The 19610-nt window shown below is 40.4% G+C and overlaps 1 protein-coding gene across 6 annotated transcripts in view; it reads left to right on the plus strand.

Annotated features, from left to right (window-relative positions):
- STOX2 (storkhead box 2) overlaps positions 1-19610 on the plus strand; it is a 174580-nt gene that overhangs the window by 126885 nt on the left and 28085 nt on the right. For 4 of the 6 annotated variants that reach the window (XM_051616892.1, XM_051616893.1, XM_051616896.1 and 1 more), the window contains exons 3-4: positions 4726-6991; positions 11576-12482. In XM_051616892.1, coding sequence (XP_051472852.1) covers positions 4726-6991; positions 11576-11771 — 2462 coding nt within the window. In that variant the 3' untranslated portion in view covers positions 11772-12482. Of the gene's footprint in view, positions 1-4725; positions 6992-10375; positions 10505-11575; positions 12483-19610 lie in introns of those variants that run through there. The other 2 variants (XR_007889253.1, XM_051616895.1) reach the window with 2 other exon arrangements.

Consider the following 19610-nt stretch of genomic DNA (forward strand, 5'->3'; position numbering starts at 1 on the left):
GCTATGTATTGGAAGAATTCTATAGATTGCAAGTATTTTTCCAATTATTCTATCAATATTTTTATAAAAACATTATTTTATGGTGGAAATTATAATTTCCCTTGTGTTTCCTGGGAGCATGGTTATCAGTTGGCTTGATGTGTTGTGCTGTTCTTGCTAGACAGAACCATACAAAAAATAATTCAACAGGCTGGATTATTTTGTAGGTTCTTCTCAGAAGCAGCCTGAGGCAAGTTAGCACACAGTCTCTTGCTGCTTTTTTTTTTTTTTCATTAGCCATGGACATATGGTTTCCTCAAGTCTGAGATTAAAAAAAAAGAGATTTTGTTTTTCCTACCTCATTTCCCAAAATGTAAAGAAAATTACTAGGAGGAAAAAATAATCTGCCCTTTGTTGTCCAATTTTATTCCATTCTCTAGAGAAATGCCTTTTTCTTTCAACCATGACATGTTTAACATAGCAAATATAGATGTTCTCTAGGCATATAAGGATTACAAAAAAATTTGTCCTTTCCAATAAACAGAACTTCTTTTTGTGCTGAGTGATATTTTTCACTTGTTTGCCCAAACTCTCTCCTAAGTCAACTGTGGCTTTTTGAAACCTTGTGTTCACTGTGGCTATTTTCAAATATCTGCTGTCCTCCCATATTCTGATAGTTTATTTTTCCTAGTTAGGTGCTGATGCTCCAAAAGAGAGGAGAGTGTTACTAGTGTAGATGTATCTGTTATTGTCACATAAGGTCTCTGTATCTCCCCCTGTAGCAGCACTTGTCTGCCTCTGTTGTTTGTGTTTCAGTGAACAGATGCTTCACTGCGTTTCATGGCGAGCATAAAATTCCTGAGACCCCAGATGCTGTTCTCAAACTGCCTAAGAATAGCAAATCTCTTTCTTCAGTGCAGGATCTTACACTTGCAGTCTAGCCCTCTAGTTTGCTGAGCCATTGTGCCGGCATAAATCTGGGCCATGGCTCTATCTGAAATATGGTATGCTAATTATTTATAACATCACATAGCAACCACTCCACATCCTTAACTAGTGTTTCATGAGCCAATCAGAGTATTTCTTTTATCCCTTGTTAAGCCTTAGCATCAGCTCAGGAGAAAATAATTTTAGCAGATTTAACACCATTTAAATACTACTTCAGATGTATTTTTCAGGAATTTGTTTTATTGAAAAAGTTTGTAATGATAAGGCACATCTTATTTATGGCTTTTGTTATTTTTCAGGTTTTTAAAAAAGCAAGTGGGCTCCTGCTGCACATGTTCCCATTATTCTAACTTAGAATTAAACAATGAGATGTTTTTACAGCCCTACTTTATAATTTATTGACCATGGTTTAAATCCTGTACATTAAATGTAAATCTTTGAATTCCAGTACAAAAAGCTAAGAACATAACCTTTGTTCCTGTGTTTGGCTGCCAGACTCTCTTATATCTGAGAACCTGGCTGAAGGAAACATCAAGTCTTAGTCTGTGATGTCTTTTGTAAAGATTTTAAAAAATTATTATTTTTTTTTAAATTGTTGTTGTCAACATACTTACTAAAATAATTTTAAATTGTAGAAAATACATGGATGTATTGGACTAGGTTGCTTTCCAAGCCAACAATTTTCTGAAAGCTGGCAAATACCTTTGACACTCACCTTCACAGCTGTTCATTCTTAAAATATTTGAAATGTATATGTAGCACTTAAAATAAGTGTCTTACATTAATGGAGTTCACTCTGGGGCAGTGTTCTTTGTGAGCAGCAAACGAGACATAATCTTCTGTCTGGAAGCTCAGCGGATAGCAGAGTAGGCTCTCTTGAGATGCAGAAAATGTACATGTCTGATGATTCAGTGTCCAGACAGTTTCTGGTTTTGAATTATTAAACCACTACATAATCTTAAATAACACCACTGCTGTCATGCAATTTTTTATATGCTAGAGTCTCCAAACTACTGGATTTTTTCCTCTTCTTCCTGTTCAGGAAGGGAGACCATAAAAAGACTTCTGAATGCAGAGGGGTAGGTAACATACAGACATGGTGTGGGCAGGTTGCTGTAAAGAGAAAAGTCTTGAGAAAGCCAGGAAATCTGTATTCAAAATAGCAATATAGGAAGCCAGAGCAGTGTCATTGCTCCTGTCTACCATACAGGAAAGCCTAATTGGAGTTTATGTCTGTAATTACCTGAAGAGATCTGAAAAAAAGCTGTACCTAGCATTAGCTGTCAGTTCTGAGCTGCAAAGATCTGCATCTGCCATGCACTGCTGGCTTAGTGAACCACAGTGATGATGTACTGTATGCTGGGAGTGATAGATTTGGTGATCTGGAACACCAGAGAGAAGGTCCACACGATTAACTGCTGTCGTGCTTTTGGCCAAACAACAAAGGAATAGCCACGTGGCTGCTCACTCAGCTTCCCCCCAACCCTCCCCCACACACTTTTTGGGATGAGGAGGACAAAGCTCATGGGTTGAGGCAAAGGACAAGGAGGGTTCTTCACTGATTAAGGTCCCGGGCAAGACAGACTCAACTTGGGGGAAAAAAAACATTTAATTTCACACTAATCAAACACACACAGGACACAGACAACACAAAGAGCAGGGCTTGCATATGTTACCCCCACCCCTCCCTTCTTCCCAGGCCCAATCACTTTGTTACCAGTTTCTCTCCCTCCTTCTCCCCAGGGGCACAGGGGGATGGGGTTTAGAGTCAGTTCACATGCTGGTGGTTCCTGCTGCTCCTTCCTCCTCAGGAAGGATTCCTTACAGTCCTTCCCTGCTTCCCCATGGGGTCCCTCCCATGGGAGAGAGTCCTCCATGAACCTCCCCTTCATGAGTCCTTCCCACAAGGTCCGGAGCTGCTCCAGCCTGGGCTTCCCACAGAGTCACGGGCTGCTTCGGGAACAGTCACCTCCCCTGGCACCAGGGCCTTCCAAAGCTGCATAGTCAGAGTCCACTGGCAGCAAATCCACTGGCCACAAAATCCAAGTCCACTGGCCAAGTTCACCCCTCCTGGCACCTTCAGGGAAAGTTCCACCATGTTCTTCCATGAGTGCAGGAGGACAGCTCCCTTCTCGCCATGGGTTGCAGGGAAACTTCTGCTTGGGCACCTTCTTTCCCTTCTTCCTCACCAACCACCAGCACCGCTCTGGTTCCCCAGCACAGCTCTTCTCCCCCAAGTACTTTGCTCAGGTCTTATCTCAGTTCTTTCGTATGTTAATCGCTGAGGCCCATCTGCTGTCTCTCTGATGGCTCTCTGGCTGGGTTTTGGGGCAGGGGGAGCTTCTCAGCTTCTTACCAGAGCCACTCCTGGAGCCCTTCCTCCCTACCAAAAAAACCATCAAACCAAACCAGAACAACTGCCCAGGCACGTGTTTTACCCAACCATAGTCATTACGGTTTTCTGGTTGAAAAATACATATTATTTTTACCATGTATTTGCAGTGCCTTTTTGCCTAGCTAGTGTAAATCAGCAGAAGATTCATTCCACTTTCTTTCCCTACCTTATCTGTAAATTCACAGGAGAGTGTTTTCCTCTCTTTAATTGTTGTTCTGATGTTTTTGAAACAGTATGTTAAAACAACATTTTTAAGTAAAAATGATGAAGGACCAACTTCTAGCAGACAAAAGTAGGTACATGTTGAGCTCTTGATGTGTAAGCTCCTGGAAGATGCAATGGATCAATCGGGTGGTTTATGTAGAAGCAGGAAGAGAGATTGGATGCTGCACAGCAAGTACATCTCATTTGGACCAGGATTGGACCCTGCAGTGCACTTGTTTCCTTAGCTCTAGATGGAACTTTGTTATGGTTCCACATAACCACAAACACTCCTATGCACAGCATGCTAACTCAGTATTTTATCTAATAAAGTATTGAAAACTTGGTCCTGCACCACTGAACCCAGCAAGAGCAGTGGTATTGGGATTGACCAGGCTCCCAATGCCAGGCCTACCATGTGGCCAATGTGACATTGCTGTAGGGTTGTCATACTTGTCCCCCTCTCAGTATGTGATACATGGATTCAGGTAGCAACCCTCACATCTCACATGACAGGCAGGGAATGCAGAAGCAAATTTTTAGGACCCAAATCTATAACTTTATCATAGTGGAAAAGTCTTTGGGGATGAGATGGGGTGTATTTTCAAGAGGTGTCTTTTCTGGAGCAGTTGATGTCATTGAAACATGTTTAAATGGGAGAGGAAGTCTGTTCAATCACAATTTAATTATAGGAGCAGTTTGGGAGAATGTTTTTTTTTCCTGTGTAGTGTTCTTCTGTGGAAAAACAACTTAGGCATCCAAATTAACAAAGGACCACTGTTTTGTATGTGACTGGGAATTACAATAAATAGTTTGGGTGAATTGGGATATAAATATTTAGTTGGAAGAAGAGTAAAAGTGAAATATTTCCCATGACACTCTGATTTCCAGTGATTCTATCTTGTAGCTTGGGGTCACCTGCGCCATGGAAGTGAGTAGAAGTTCTCTGTTTTTTTTCTTTAGCACTCCATTAATGGCCTCCTTTATATTTAATTAAAAATTGATATGTCTGAGGTGTAGGAGGTAAGTGGAAAAACAAACAGAGAAGAGAATGCCTAACGGAAGAGCTTTGCTGGAGTTGCTTGTTCAGCATATTCCAGCTTGCATATTGGAGAAAGCAGCCTTTGGGGTGGGGGGAGGGGAGCAAGAGAGTCCTGCATCGTTCTGTGCAATCCCTGATATGTGTTTACTGTCATTTCTAGGAGTTCCAACACCCAGTCCAGAAATCCTCCGACATACGTTGAATATGCTTGTACGGGAGAGGAAAATATACCCAACACCAGATGGTTATTTCATTGTAACCCCACAGACTTACTTTATAACACCATCTCTCATAAGAACTAACAGTAAGTGGTACCATTTGGATGAGAGGATACCTGACAGGTCTCAGTGTACCTCTCCACAGCAAGGAACTATAACTCCCTCCACCTCAGGATGTGTCAGGGACCGAACACTACCCAAAAACCACTGCGAGTCCTGCCATTGTTGCAGAGAAGACATGCACAGCATGCATGCATCTACACTACAGAGGAAATCAGCAAAAGACTGTAAAGACTCATACTGTCCTCCTTCATTATGTCAGGTCCCACCTACCGAGAAAAGTAAAAGTACTGTCAATTTTTCTTATAAAGCAGAGACACTCACAAAGCCTAAGGATGTAGAAAAGCAGTCTAAGAAATTTGGACTCAAATTATTCCGATTAAGTTTTAAGAAGGACAAGACAAAACAGTTGGCAAATTTCTCTGCCCAGTTTCCTCCAGAAGAGTGGCCACTAAGGGATGAGGACACCCCTACCACTATACCTAGAGAGGTAGAAATGGAGATTATCAGGCGTATTAACCCAGACTTGACTGTGGAAAATGTCATGAGGCACACTGCACTAATGAAGAAACTTGAAGAAGAAAAAGCTCAACGAAGCAAAGCAGGATCTTCAGCTCACCACAGTGGGCGAAGTAAAAAGAGCAGGAATCACAGAAAGTCTCATGGGAAATCGAGGTCTCACAGCAAGACTCGGGTGTCCAAGGGAGACCCATCAGATGGCTCTCATTTGGATATACCTGCTGAAAGGGAATATGAATTCTATGATCCCTTGACTCGATCCCCACGGGAAGGCTGTTATATCATAGAACACAAGGGAGACAATTTTATAATGCACAGCAATCCTAACATGATTGAATCTCACTTTCCTATGACACCAGAGTGGGACGTGTCTGGTGAGCTGGCCAAAAGAAGAACTGAAATGCCTTTCCCTGAACCCTCCAGGGGAAGCTCCCACTCCAAGGTCCATCGGAGCCACAGCCATACACAGGACAGAAGATCGAGGAATGAGCGGTCCAGTAAGGCTAAAGAAAGGTCTAGATCCATGGATAACTCCAAGGGACCTCTGGGCTCAGCTACTTTAGGCACACCTGAAGACATAGGTGAAGGCTGTAGCCCAGATGACCAAACAACTAGCCAAACTTATATTGATGATAGTACCTTAAGGCCATCTCAGTCACTCAGTCATCAAAGGGCTCTGATGTCATCTGCAAGTTACAAAGAGACCTGCATCCCTGAAATAGCTAGTGGCAGTGTAGAAGCCCCCAGTTCTTGTAGCCTATTGGAACAAAGCAAGGCCACAGAGAATTTGCCATCGTATAGTGAGCTCAACTCCTGCACAACAAAATCTGCAGTCGATGACTACTTTCAGTGCAACACATCCAGTGAGACTGTGCTTACTGCTCCATCACCACTGGGAAAAAATAAAGAGGATCATGACACACTGACAGGGACAGATGGGCTCAAAAAAATTACTCCCGCAGAGAGACAGTCTCAACATATTGCTAGGGAGCCTGGGGTGCACAAAGAGGAGTCCCCAAAGGGCCCAAGCAGTGGCTTGGCAATTGCTGGCCAAACTCCAGAGGTGATTGCAAATGGGCGGCTGGTTCAACACCACAGTACTGAATCAAGCAGCCTTGATAAAAGGAAAGAAATATTTAGCAAGGATACACTCTTCAAACCTCTGCACAACACTCTTTCTGTGAATAGTTATCATAAGTCTAGCACATCCCTTCTAAAGCCCCATCAAAAGACCCCCTCTGACACATTGCCAGTCAGATGCGAGAAACTTGAACAAGCGATAGTAACCTCAGTCACACAAGTCATGCCTGTTTCACAGAGACAGCAAGAGACAACTGGGAACCAGGAGGCCTCCTTTGACTACTACAATGTGTCTGATGACGACGACTCAGAGGAAGGAACCAACAAAAATGCTGAGGAGGAAAAGAACAGGGATGATGTTGGCACAATGCAGTGGCTCTTAGAGAGAGAAAAGGAGAGGGATCTGCAGCGGAAGTTTGAGAAGAATCTTACTCTTCTCACCCCAAAGGAGACAGAAAACAGCAACAACCAGAGAGCCACCCACTCAGCCCGCCTGGACAGCATGGACAGCAGCAGCATTACTGTGGACAGCGGGTTCAACTCTCCACGGTAGGACTGTCACATTCATTGAAGCTTTACAGACTAGGAAGTTGCATTTTTAGTTATATGTGTGTGTGATATTGCTGACAGAACATAGGGTCGTATTAAACACGTAATTTCACATGCTTTCAGACAGTGTTTCCTGCAGCTCTGAAATCTGCTATTCAGATGTATGGGTTTCCCACCATATCATAAGCAACCAATAACAATTTGCAGCATGACTCTGTATTAGTTCATGTTCTGTTTGCTGAAAACCTCCTTAGTTTGTTTTCTGTTTGCTGAAAACCTTCCTGTATCCTTTTTCTTTCCCTGTATTAAACTTGTGTTTGCATTCAGAATAGAAGGGATGAGCTCCTGCATACTCCCCCACTTCCTTTTCCCACTCAGATACCATCAACAAGACTAACTGGAGGACTAGACACAACTAGGTGGCATATTTTCTTGGTCAGGTCAAAAAAACCCAAACTTGATGATTGTTTTGGATTTGGGCTTTTTTGTTTGTTTTCTTTAAAAAATTTTGAAAGTGTTATCTATCACCATTCCAAACTGGTGAGACTGAAACAGCTGCTCCCACAAGCAGCTGAAAGTCTTCAGGGTATTTGAACTTCAGAGGTGACCCAGTGCTGCGTCAGCACAGAGAGAGGTGCCTTGCCTGAGATACTTGGGGAGAGAGTCCAGATGTTTGTGTGTGGTGGTGCTAGTTAGTCATTGCCATTCCAGGGATCTCAAATGTCATGGAAGTCTCAAGTGTCTTACAGGCATAGGAATGAGGGAGTTGCTTGTGTGTTCCCTGCCCCGAAGATTTCAAAAGCTCATTTCCAGGTTAAGAAACTTCACTTGAGCTGCCTTCTTCCTCTGGCCTCTGACAGTCCTATGTTGCTGCTGGAATGGAGCTTGCCTGGTTTTATTTGCCCTGCATAGCAGCACATCAGAGTTGCAAATAGTGACTCTAAGAACACAGAAATAATTTACAATAGTAGTTGTGTTAAACTATCTTAAGCTTAAGTTTTTTATTGCCTGGTTTTAAAAATAAAACCTACAAGACTGGATTTGTATTAGGGGAAAGAAAATGGGGTTTGTGTTTCTTTTGTTGTTTAGTTTTGGTTTTGTTTTTTTTTGGGGGGAGGGTTCCTGTGTAAAAGTGTTCTTATTTCTCAGAATTAAATAAAAAAAAAAATCTATAGCAAAGGCTCTCAAACAGGCATGTGAAGGTTTGCTGCTTCTACACAGGACTAGATTTAATTTTCAGTTGAAGTCATATCACTGGAATGAATTCCTTTGGATTTGATGCCTACTGCTACTTGATGTTAACAACAGGGCAGCAATTATTTGGCCTGTTGCAGCATGCAATGATCATCAAACTAGAGCAGGCTTTTAATGTGTATAGTTCTTCTGAGTAAAAAATGTGAAAAATAACTTGAGTAAATTGTACCACTTACACAGAGTCCAGCTTAAAAAAGAAACTTTTTGACTTTGTTCCTATTTCTGATTGTTCGGCAGATGCTTGGCATCTTTCTCACATACAACTGTTGTATGAGGCTATTTGCACTGTTCTTTTAAAAATTAATCTCTTCTTTTAATGAACGTGCTATACTTGCAGTCAATTTTTGTGGCGAAGTATATGGTGGTGTTTGCTTCTTGCCCAGCCTGTCTCACTTCACAAAGTGTATGTCACCTCCAGGATAGGATGTCAGCTGGATAAAAATCCATTCTTAGACTCCTGTTTTGCTTAGCTGTATGCTAGCTGAATATCAAGCTTGCGTTTCTGGTTAATGCAAAGGCAGACATTTCCTTCCCTAATTGTTTACACAAAAGCTAAAATTTCTGTTGATGTTAATATTAAACTTAGCTAGCAAGAGAACAGAACGTGGTGAGCACACTGGATTTAGTGCTGCTATACCACTTTGTTTAGATCAAAAGGGAAACAGATAAGCAGCTTTTAATAATGATTGCGTTCCACACATCCCTTTTTACATTGTATTTTACTGTTTACTTATTAACAAATGTCTTTTTTTGGCAAGCCTACATGAAATAAGATTAAAAAAAAAAAGCCAACATAAAAGCAACATTCTGTAGGACTTTTTTTGTGTATTTATTTTGTAAGACTAGTGTGTAGTCTGTATATTTAAAATGCTTTTTCATGAGTTTTTGATCAACATTGTTAAATTGGATTATTTTGCTGAGTTTTGGTCACTCCTCAGTGTAAGTCTATAAAAATAATTTGAGCTGAGGGTGAATTCAGCCCTTTGGCTATAATTACCATGCTGCTAACTGCTTTTGTACCTTATTACAAAAAATGTACTCCACAGCCCTTTTCCAGGAAGTACAAAAAAGCCATCCAGCATCCATCTGGTACAATTCACTAGATCTGACAGTGTCTTATTAGCAGATTCCTAGAGAAGAGTAGAAGGACAGGACATGCATGTACTGATATTCCTCAAGTACAGTCTTCTCACCTCCACTGATGACATCTTGATTTCCCTGAGGTGTGGTGGTATCTTTTAATTTACACTGAAGTGTGCAGTGTTGCTTGGGGAATGAAAATTACCAGTTCTCTGTTGTGGAAGAAAAAGTATCTATTTTTAAGCGTGACAAGTTGAAAAAAGAGGCGTTTTAAAAAGTCCAAGACAACCAGGATATAGTTAAAGAGGTTTGTAATGGTTATTTGACTTCAAAATTGTGTGCAATTTGGTGAACACATCACCACTGGGAAAACAGCCTCATGGTATTTTGTTCAGTGCTTTTATGCAAGTTGCATGTAGTAAATGTTAGCTGTCAATATTATTTTTTTCCTTTATTTTTAAAGCTTATATAATACTGCTGCTCTTTTGTCACCTAAAGAAAGAGCTAATTTTGGCACTACTCTGCATGCAAATCTCTCACTACAGTCTTCTTGTGTACATGTTGTAATGGTCACTTTGTAATAACACAATTGAAAATGTTTGAAGATCTGGGATTGGTGGTCCTATGATAATATGATACTGAATCATGTCTGAAAAACAAAGGTTGCATGTATTTTCATTAAAAAACAGAGGGAGAGGAGTGAAAAAATGAGCAACAGAAGTGCACCATATGTTATTGCAGCTCACAGAGCGCTTACTGTGTGCGTCACCCATCATAGCTGTTTGGAACTACTGACAAAGGCGATAATTGGCAGGAGATAATCAGTACCACTTTGATCAATGTAAACCATCTATGGGTCCTAAAAGCATCATAGATTTTCCAGATTCAGTCAGTTGAAGATGATTTAAATTTGCCCTATGACTAAACAAGGTGTTTCTTTCCTTCACTATGCCATGCACTGACACATTTCTCCCCTGCCACATCCAAAGCTGTGCATTCCTACTCTTCCCCTGATGCCAGCACTAATCTTTTTTTTTTTTTTTTTCTTAGGGCTAGTATTTAACTGAGAGCGGTCCCTGATCTGGCTGGCTGCAAGGCTCAGCATCAGGGAAGCAGCAGGAACATGTGGCAGGGTCAGGTCCACACAAGGCAGGCAACAGCTGCCCCTTTCAGTAGCAGGTAAATTTAGGTTGACTTTAAACTGACTATGAAACTCTTGTCATTAGTATCTTTGTTTCTAGTGCTTATTTAACAAACCCATTCAGTCCTTTAAATGTACTCTGTAAACATCTCCATAGCAAGTGGTGATGTCATGTTGCAAAGAAGTAGGGATACAGTTGAAGGATACATAACCAAGGACCACATGGCTATTTGAAAAACAACTCTCTCTCTGCAAAGGAACACATTACTTGGAGATCAAAAAATAATAGGAGCAGAAAGAGAACAAAAAGAATAGTAGTGGTAAAACTAGCCTTAGCATATCTTGGCTGAGTTTTTTTTAAAAGCTGTGGACAGGCTTCTCTGAATTCATAATTAGATGTCTCATAGTCTTTAAAAATGCTAAGTGTATTGTCACTCCTGTGGATAAATTACATATTGGAGCTAGAGGAATGTTGTCCATTTTATGGATTAAATAGCAGCACTGGTTGTTAAGGGCACTATCATAGACCACAGAGTTAAGATTTATCAGCATTTTGTAAGTTGCAGTTGTCTCAGCTGCAAAGCAAAATGGAAGTGTTTGGTTTAGAAGCATGGTGAGTTTAATGTAAAGTAGCATTTTAGTTAATATTTTGTGTCTAAAGACATAGGTAGGAGACAACAGAGGAAGCAGTGCTATGTGATTGCTGTCCTAGCTCTGCCTAGTCAACAGAGCTGATTCAATGAAGTTACTTTGTGCAAAAATGCACCAGTCAGGAAATAAAATTAATGTGCTCCACAAGCAAGATGGAAGGTATTTCCTTGGGTGAAAAATCCAGATGCTTGATACTGGTTCAGCTTACAGTTTGTGTGACAGCTTCAGCACTGCCTAGTGTTCTGCCTGTGTTGCAGTGTGATGACTACCGAGTACCTTTGGAACCCATTTTGAAGGAACTTATGTGTACCGTCAAAATGAGATGGCTCATTGACACGACAGTACATATAAACACAGGAAGCCTATTATAGAACACTCTGTTCTCCTTTCCTGTCTGGCTGATAGGTATATGGGCAAGTCATATATGAGTGTGTATATATATTTCTTTTCCGTTCTAGTACTCGTGAGAGCCTGGCGTCCAACACTTCAAGTATTGTTGAAAGCAACAGGCGTCAGAACCCCGCTCTGAGCCCTGCACATGGTGGCGCAGGCCCAATGTTCAACTTCCGAGCCACTGCAGACCCACCAACAAGTGAAGCTGAGAAACTGCAGAAACCTGCTAACTGCCTGCAAGCTTCTGTCACTAGTGTCTGATAGTCATCCTGCCTCAGATCTTCTGTCTCATCCTATACAGCAAAGTTTACGACACTGGGACTGATGTTTACATCTTCGGGGAAAAATTAAAAAAGCATCTCAACCACAGTTTCAGTGTTTACTTAAACTGTGCTGCTAAGTAGACTAGGGGCAACAAAGAAATCTTTATTTCAAGGTATTGCTTTTCACATTTGCGGCTCTGTAGCAGAATAGCAGTAGGGATAATATGTACACTTTTTGCTTCACTTAATTGTAACTGAGCACATATATGAAAGTCTAGACACTGTAAGTGTAATCTGCATTTTCAATGTTCATGCAGTTGCCAACTTCATTTAAAAAAAATGCCACAGATGTGTGATGCCCCAGTCAGAGGCTAAACTCTGCTGCAGAGTTGATCGTTTTTTACTTCAAAAACTGAGCCACTGCTGAAAGTAACCAGCCAGGATCACCATGAGGAAAAACAATGCCAAACATGATAAGTGATGACCTCAGCTCTATCTGTGAATTATTAATACTAGTCAGTCATTTTCACTGTGCATTTTTGTGACACAATTTTGCAAATAACCATTTAAGCAAGCAAAAAGAGGTTTGGGTATTGTTTTGGTTTGGGGTTTTTTAAGTGGAGGGTGGGAAGGGAGACGGCTTCTCCTTTTGTGTTTCAAAAGTATGAGAGTTGTTTACTTAACTGAGACTTGCTACTTGACCTTCCATAGTCACAAATGAGGAGGGGGGGCCTTTGTGTAACGGGGGGAGTGGGGAGGGAAGGGAAAGTTATAACTGTCATGGAGCCACAATGTGGAGTGACACCAAATATAACAAATGTCTTCAGTATAAATCAATATTTTAAAAAGATAATCTAATTCTTGTGTCACTACTGGTATTGCAACTTGCCATTAATATAGGAATCAGGATAAATAATTTCTTGAAACAAAAATATTCTTTATGATATAAATGACAAGTATGGCCTGAAGAATTGATTTCTTTCTAGTGGAAGGACATAAATCTATTTTATGTAGTTTATTAAATAGAGTGCCTAAATTAGGCTATTAAAATAGCATACATTGTAGTGATTATCAGAGAACAAAATTTAGAGAATTATAAACTTCTGGCCTTTTATTCAGTGGATGTTACTTGCAATTTAGCGTTTTATGGACATGTCTAGTTTCTAGAAATTACATGTGTCCACATGGTTGGCAGTAGAAATCTGAGTTCTTTAGGTATGGTATATCCTCATTGCTCTCCCCCAAACTGTTAATTCAAAGTAATTAGTACTATACTGATTATAGTAGAGACACTTCTAAGGATAAACTCCAAGAGTAATTGTTAGGTATAGGGTCACATTCTGTTCTGTTACTTATGCAGCCTGGTAGTGTAGCAAACTGACTTCAAATTTATTTCATCATAACAGACAAATTGGTGCAAGAATAACAAAGATACTAAAATGTTCAGCAGCCCAAATTGTTGCATAGAAAAGGGACATTTATATTGTCTAGCTCTTGTAGTACACAGGTAGGAAACCCAACTGTACATACTAAAACCCAGTATTTTCATCAAGTTCTGGTGACATGTATTACTCTGTACACAAAGTCATTTGAACTTCACTCATGTTCCTTATTGTCATCAGAAGTCTTTACTGAAGATTCAGCCTTATGTTACACAGTTGGATATAGTTCATTGACTTACAAAACGGCTTTCTAACTCTGGGCACAGTGAGTGTCCAATTCCATCAAGAGCACTCAGTCAATGCACAGGTCTGTTTTCCTTGTTTTCAGTGTATAATTTCCATTTCATAGGAGCAATAAGACCTTTCAGTGCACATAAAGGAAATTATTGTGCTTTTGGTTGGTTATCAAAGTCACTTGGCCTTTAGCCTTCTGCCTTATCATACCTTCCAAGATGTGCTCTAATTACCACATAATGCTTTGCATGACGCATCTTATTATTGAGTATGTAACTGCAGCCGTACTTATTCCATGCGAACTGTAGAGTCAGAGTTTTTGTGGGGAATTGTCATATACTATGCAGTGGCTGACTGTGATTTTGTTTCTGAGACGAGCTCTGACATCAGTAGTATGTATCAATTCAGTAAATAAAAATGTCAAAACGATAAAAAAATTTACAGTGATGATCTGAAGTGCTAACGGCAGTATTAACATGTGAACAGCAAAAATAAATTTCACCTTTGGGGGAAATACTTGTTTGTCATAAACTAATCAGAATTTATGCAGGCAGCTGGTTGTACAGAAGACATAATTTCAACAAAATATGATAGTACACACCTAAAAACTGTATAGTATGTTATTTCCTAAAGTTCCCAGAGACCAACAGATAACATAAATGTCATATTAATGTTGACATGGCATTGTACCAATACTAATGTGACTCTTGGAATATGGAATGTAAACAGAAGTTTCAAATAGAAACGTTCTAGTTTTGAATTTTATTTTATTTTTTAATTTTATCTTTTTTTTCCATTTAGAATCAACAATGGAATATAAGGAAATTCCATCTTGAGGTTCTGGTAACAAAACCACGAGAGTGGAGCTTGAGTGCTTTATGTCACCCTAATCCTTTGATGATATCATAGCCTTGTATTACATGGTTGCTTATCTGTCATTCTTATAATGTATCAATTTAAAGGTTTACAGAGTTAGATTAGGTTGAATCTGTGTTGTGTTCAACTGTAAAGGGTCAACACAAATCTGTCGGCATTTTGCACACTTAATATGTATTATTATAATACAACATGTTACTTTTATGGTAATTTTTTTTACACATATAACTACCTCCATGAAGTTGATGAAATGCAGCAACATGAAAAGTGTATTGTACAAAGCAAGGTTAAAAACTTCAAAGCGTTAGGTCATGGTGTTTTTTTGTGTGTCAATGCTTGCGTATGAAGTCATCATGTTTCCATTGCAACAATTTCCTTCTACAATATTAAAAATCTGGCTTTCAGATGAGTCACTTTGACAAGGCTGCATAATTGGGATAAAAGCGAAAGGGAGGCTGAAACCTTCCATCTTCTCGCCAGTTACTGCTAAAATTTCTGCCTGGTAGAACTTGAAAATGTATTTGTAATTTAGCAAATTAGAAACATCTACAGTCTGAAATATCATTGACGGTTTGGGGTTTAATAGAAGACACTCTGGGTATTTTCTTGGCAGCCTTCAAATACTTTGGGCCCTATTCTGCCTCTGTCTTTGTCAACATATCAGGTCATAGTTTCTCTGAACTGGCAAGGGTGTTAAAACAGCTTTTCCTTTAAGGAGATGCACTCTGTCTCTAGGTGATGTGCATCTGAAACACTTGCTCCTATAGAAATTATTAGCAGCCTTTAATTGACTTTGCTGGGAGCAGTATTAGGGACCCTACTTGAGGTATGTGCCTATTGTTCAAAGAACGTGGGCGAGTTTCCAAGAAAAATGAAGCTGGCTTTTGAAAAGTAGCCAGCTGCAACAAGCCACCTTTCAAGAGGGAAGAAAGAAAGGAAGATTTTGCCAAAAACCAAAGGAAGAAAGTGGCAGTTGAACCTAAGCAGATCACATTTATTTACAAATCTGGATTTATGAACAAGTCTTTCAGTAAAACTAGTACCACTATTCTGATGCAAATGAATATACAATCATCAGTTGAGTGTATTTTGCCATTTTAAGTATTTCAGTTAAAAATTATAAGAAATCATTAGCCATTGGACTGATTGCATCACTGTAAAATGTCCTTTACACATGAAAAAATGTTCACCCAACTTTAAAAAGCAACGTATATTGGAAAACAAAGATTTTAATGAAAACTATGGCCTAAGTGTTTTCCAGCAGTAGTTTTTTTTAGAAAAAAGAACAAGCAAACCAGTATTCAGAGGCCATCATAAACACTGATAATACTTTGCTCTTAAATCATGCCTTTTTGCCCAAGGGCCTTGAAGCACTTGGTACCAGCTGAGCCTGGTGAGCCTGTGAGGCAGAGAGAGTTCACTGACCCTGCTTTATGACCCCACTTTTATTTTAGGCACATTGGAAAAAAGCAAAGGCTGAGAGGCTGCAGACTAATTTATTAACCAGTTGCTTTCTTAAAGTTATTGGAGTAAGTTTAATAGTTAACCAAAGTGTTTCATGTTTATACTCTCAAGTTATTCTTTTTGATGCATTCAGTATGTTTAAGTAAGAGAGAAACTACTTTGCGGTCCTGCAGAGGCTCTTGGATTAGCAGTGCTAAAATCAACCAAGTTTTCAGGCATATTACTGCCAGTGGTGGTTTTAGAAATAGTTATTTTAATTAAAAATTTGTTTTTTGAATACATTTCACAGAGCTTTTCCCAACACAATTGTTCCAGTTGTTGTGCTGAGAAAGCAAATAGCACTCCTGATCTGGTGTCACACCCAGTTTACAATTCTCTTTGCTCTTCTGAAGAAAACTGTACAGTATTAAAGACAAAAGTTCTATTTTTTACAAAATTCTTTTTAAAAAGTCTATATCTAAAATCTTCCCCCCAGCATAAGTAAAGTGCATCATTGCTGCATGAGAAGCCTGCAGCAGACCCACCAAAAGCCAAGCTGGTGCTAGAAGAAAACGGGACTGTCACACTTCTTTTATAGCGGCGCTCTAAGCCTTGGTTTCAGCTACGCGGGTGTGAATCTGGCATAACTCCCCTGATCTCCCGCAGATCTGCTGGAGATGGGAATGGCTCATTAACTCCATTGAAGCTCAGTTCTGAGCTGAGGGTTTCCATGTTCCTTCCCCCAGCCCGCGACACTAAATGCAGAGAAGGAGCAGGCAGCCACACGCACGCCCCTGGCTCTGGAAGGGCAGCTTGGGTTGAATCCCCAGTGAAACACCCAGCTGGGATGCTGTGACAGCCACCAAGTGTTTCCCACCTCGGATGGGTGGCTTTCCCTGTGGTATGCTGCCCTCATGTTGCATAGCAGTTAGAGCCATCCAAAGGATACCCACCCAGAAGTATGAAAGGGCCCTTGGACTAATTGGCACAGATGTTACTTTTATATGTGGAGGAGACTTAGGTTTAAAGGGATCGAAATTCTGCAGGTAATTTTCTGTGAGTGACTGAATGTGGCTGTTGCATTAAGTTTAAATGAGTTAATAAATGCAAGTGGGACTTACTGTGTGTTAGAAGGGAGTTTTGCAGCCAAGACTGCCTTGTATAAATGTGTTTGCACTGAAAAAAAAAATAAAATTAAAAATTACTTGGTCTCTGGTTGCTGTAAAGGTCATCCAAGATGGATGTTCTGTTTATATTGTATAGTATTTCATATGAAATAATTACAGTTCATGAAATGTCTTCCCTAACGTTACTGATTTATAACAGCACATTTGTAACATGGTTTTTATTGTGTCAGTGTACCATATTGTAAATGATGATTACTTGTCATGCTTAGTATAATAATTTAAAGGGAAAAAAAAAAAAAAAAGGACAGGGATTTTTGTAAGTCTATATTTGAAGGTCCCTCCATATGGTAATATTGTGTTCATGTTGTTTATGTAGTGTTGTGTGAAATATCCATTTTGGATTGTGTTACTTTTTAAGATATTAAATAACATTTGGTTATATGTTTTAAGTGGATTCTTTGCACCCATCAGTGGCTTTTAGAGAAAGTACTTAGATTTCCATTTAACATGCTGTTCCCTTCTCTCGCTTAGGAAACCTTGCAGGACAATCCAGAAATGTCAGAAAACCAAGAGCCATTACAGCCTGCTGAGCTCGTGAATGGTTCAGAAAAGGTCTGTGAGCCATTCTAGTAAGTAGGCACAAGGGAGAAAATTTGGTATTTTGAGACATCCTAGTTTGGATCGGACATGGAGGCGATCGGTGCAGAGGGAGTGTGATCCCCACCGAATGCACAAGTGTCCAGCTGAGATGCTTCAGGAAATGAGAAGTCCCTTAGGGCATCCTGATGCCAAGGGCAACAGGTGTCAGGTCCCTCTTCTCTCTTCTCCATCCTCATGAGCCAAAGGAGGACCTGGTGCACACAGCCAAGAGAAAGGGCTCTAGCAATTCTTCGAAGTTACTCTGTCTTTTTTTCCACATTGTGACAGCAGCTGACTGGAAAGACCCAAGTAGACAATGTAACAGGCAGGTGGCATTTTACTGTACTCTGTCACCACCTGGAAGAGGGTTTTGAGGAGTTTTAGACTCCAGGAGCCTTACCAGAGCTTTACATTGAGAACTGCTTCTTGCCAAGGTTGGCTGTGAGTATTTACGTTAGAAACAAAGCAGCATCTTTTGGAAGTAGGTGCTGTCATAAGCACCTTGGCTCATCACCTGCTAGTGGCACATACTACCGCCATACTATTTGTAGTCTTTGCTGGTTCCCCTTCATCCCTCTCCTCCCTTTGTAATGCATCTCCTTGAAATGGACGGTTTTTAATTATAGGGGGGGAAAAAGTACCAAAATTTTGTTAGGTCTCACCTAGTGCCTTGCACAAAGAGAGCCAATTGTGAACCATGGGTAGTGGTCAGAATCAAACTCTGAAGGCCTTTTGAGTATTGCTGGAGAAGATTGCAAGCACTGTTTCATCACTCATATTTCAGGAGTTAGATGAAGCTGATCATCACCTAGAAGGAAATTGCTCTTGTCCAAACCCATCACACCTTGCACTTTAAAATGTGCTTAGAAACTTGGCTTGGATTATTTTTATACTTACTCTGCTGACAGGTACATTGAAGATCTTAGGTGACATCTTTTTGGTGAAACGTGGTCTATAACATACTTAAAATGCCTAGGGCCACTGCTTGGCTGAAGAACTATTCTCTTGCTGTTGGATCATGCCTTTCTGCTAAAAGCAGAGACAAAACAGCAGATTTCAATTGCTCTGTATGTACAGATATCTTGCATCCATAAGATAGTATTTTTTAAAAATTATCCTTCTCTCCAGGCTTTGCCTTTTTCCACCAGCCTCTCAGCTGTTACTTTAGGGTCTTTTTTTTCCTCTCAACTTATTTTCTATAATGTCTGTCTTCCATTTTATGTTTGTTGTTGGTTTTTTTTTTCCATCACTCAGAATCCCCTTCTGCTCCTTTTTGACTTGTATTCTTCTCCAGGTTGGGTTTTTTTCCCATGCATTACTTGACATGAGATGTGCTCTGCCCCGTTTTTCACCCTCCCTTCTCAAAATGTCATCCTAACCCTTGAATGCCTTTTCCATTACTTTCTCTTTTGCTCTTCCTGCTCATTAGAAAGACCTCAGAGAAGAAAAGGTGATCATCTGCCTGTTAACATTTAACTTCAAGCCATGCTGTTGCGAGTTTGTGATTTTAAAAACAGTTTATGAGTGTAAATATGCCCCCGCTTTTAGCCCCTTCCCTTCCTTGCCATGCCCTCTCCCTTTCCCCTCCCCTTCCTTCCCCTCTTCCCTCCCTTTCCCCTCACCCTCTCCCTCTCCCTCTCTCTCCCTCCCTTCTTTTGACTCCTGCTCCTCTTCTTGACTGCATGCTTTGCTGCCAAGCATCTTTGTGCTTTGACGGCTCAAAGAGGAGACCCCAAACCTCAAAAAATGCTAGAAAAACAGGTCGTATTTGTCTTCCTCAGGGCACCAAGCAAGGCCACATGTAAATGCTTAGAAAAGCAATTCTAAAAATACCCAGCTATGCTCAGAATGGCTACAGGGAGCATGACCCCTGTCGTATTAGCCTTTCCTAAACTGCAAGAAAGGAACCCGCTGCTCCAGAACTCGTGTTCACTGCAGCTGCTATGTGAAGGGAGAAAGGTTTTGTAGCAGAGTCAGAGATCCTGGGATTTTGATAACCGCCAGTGGATTTGTGTTGAGATGGCTGAGCTTGCATTTGTAAGCAACTTCTTTCTTCGCCTTTGGATCCTCAGGTTT

Source organism: Apus apus, chromosome 4 (genome assembly GCF_020740795.1).
Source record: "Apus apus isolate bApuApu2 chromosome 4, bApuApu2.pri.cur, whole genome shotgun sequence".
NCBI lineage: Eukaryota > Metazoa > Chordata > Aves > Apodiformes > Apodidae > Apus > Apus apus.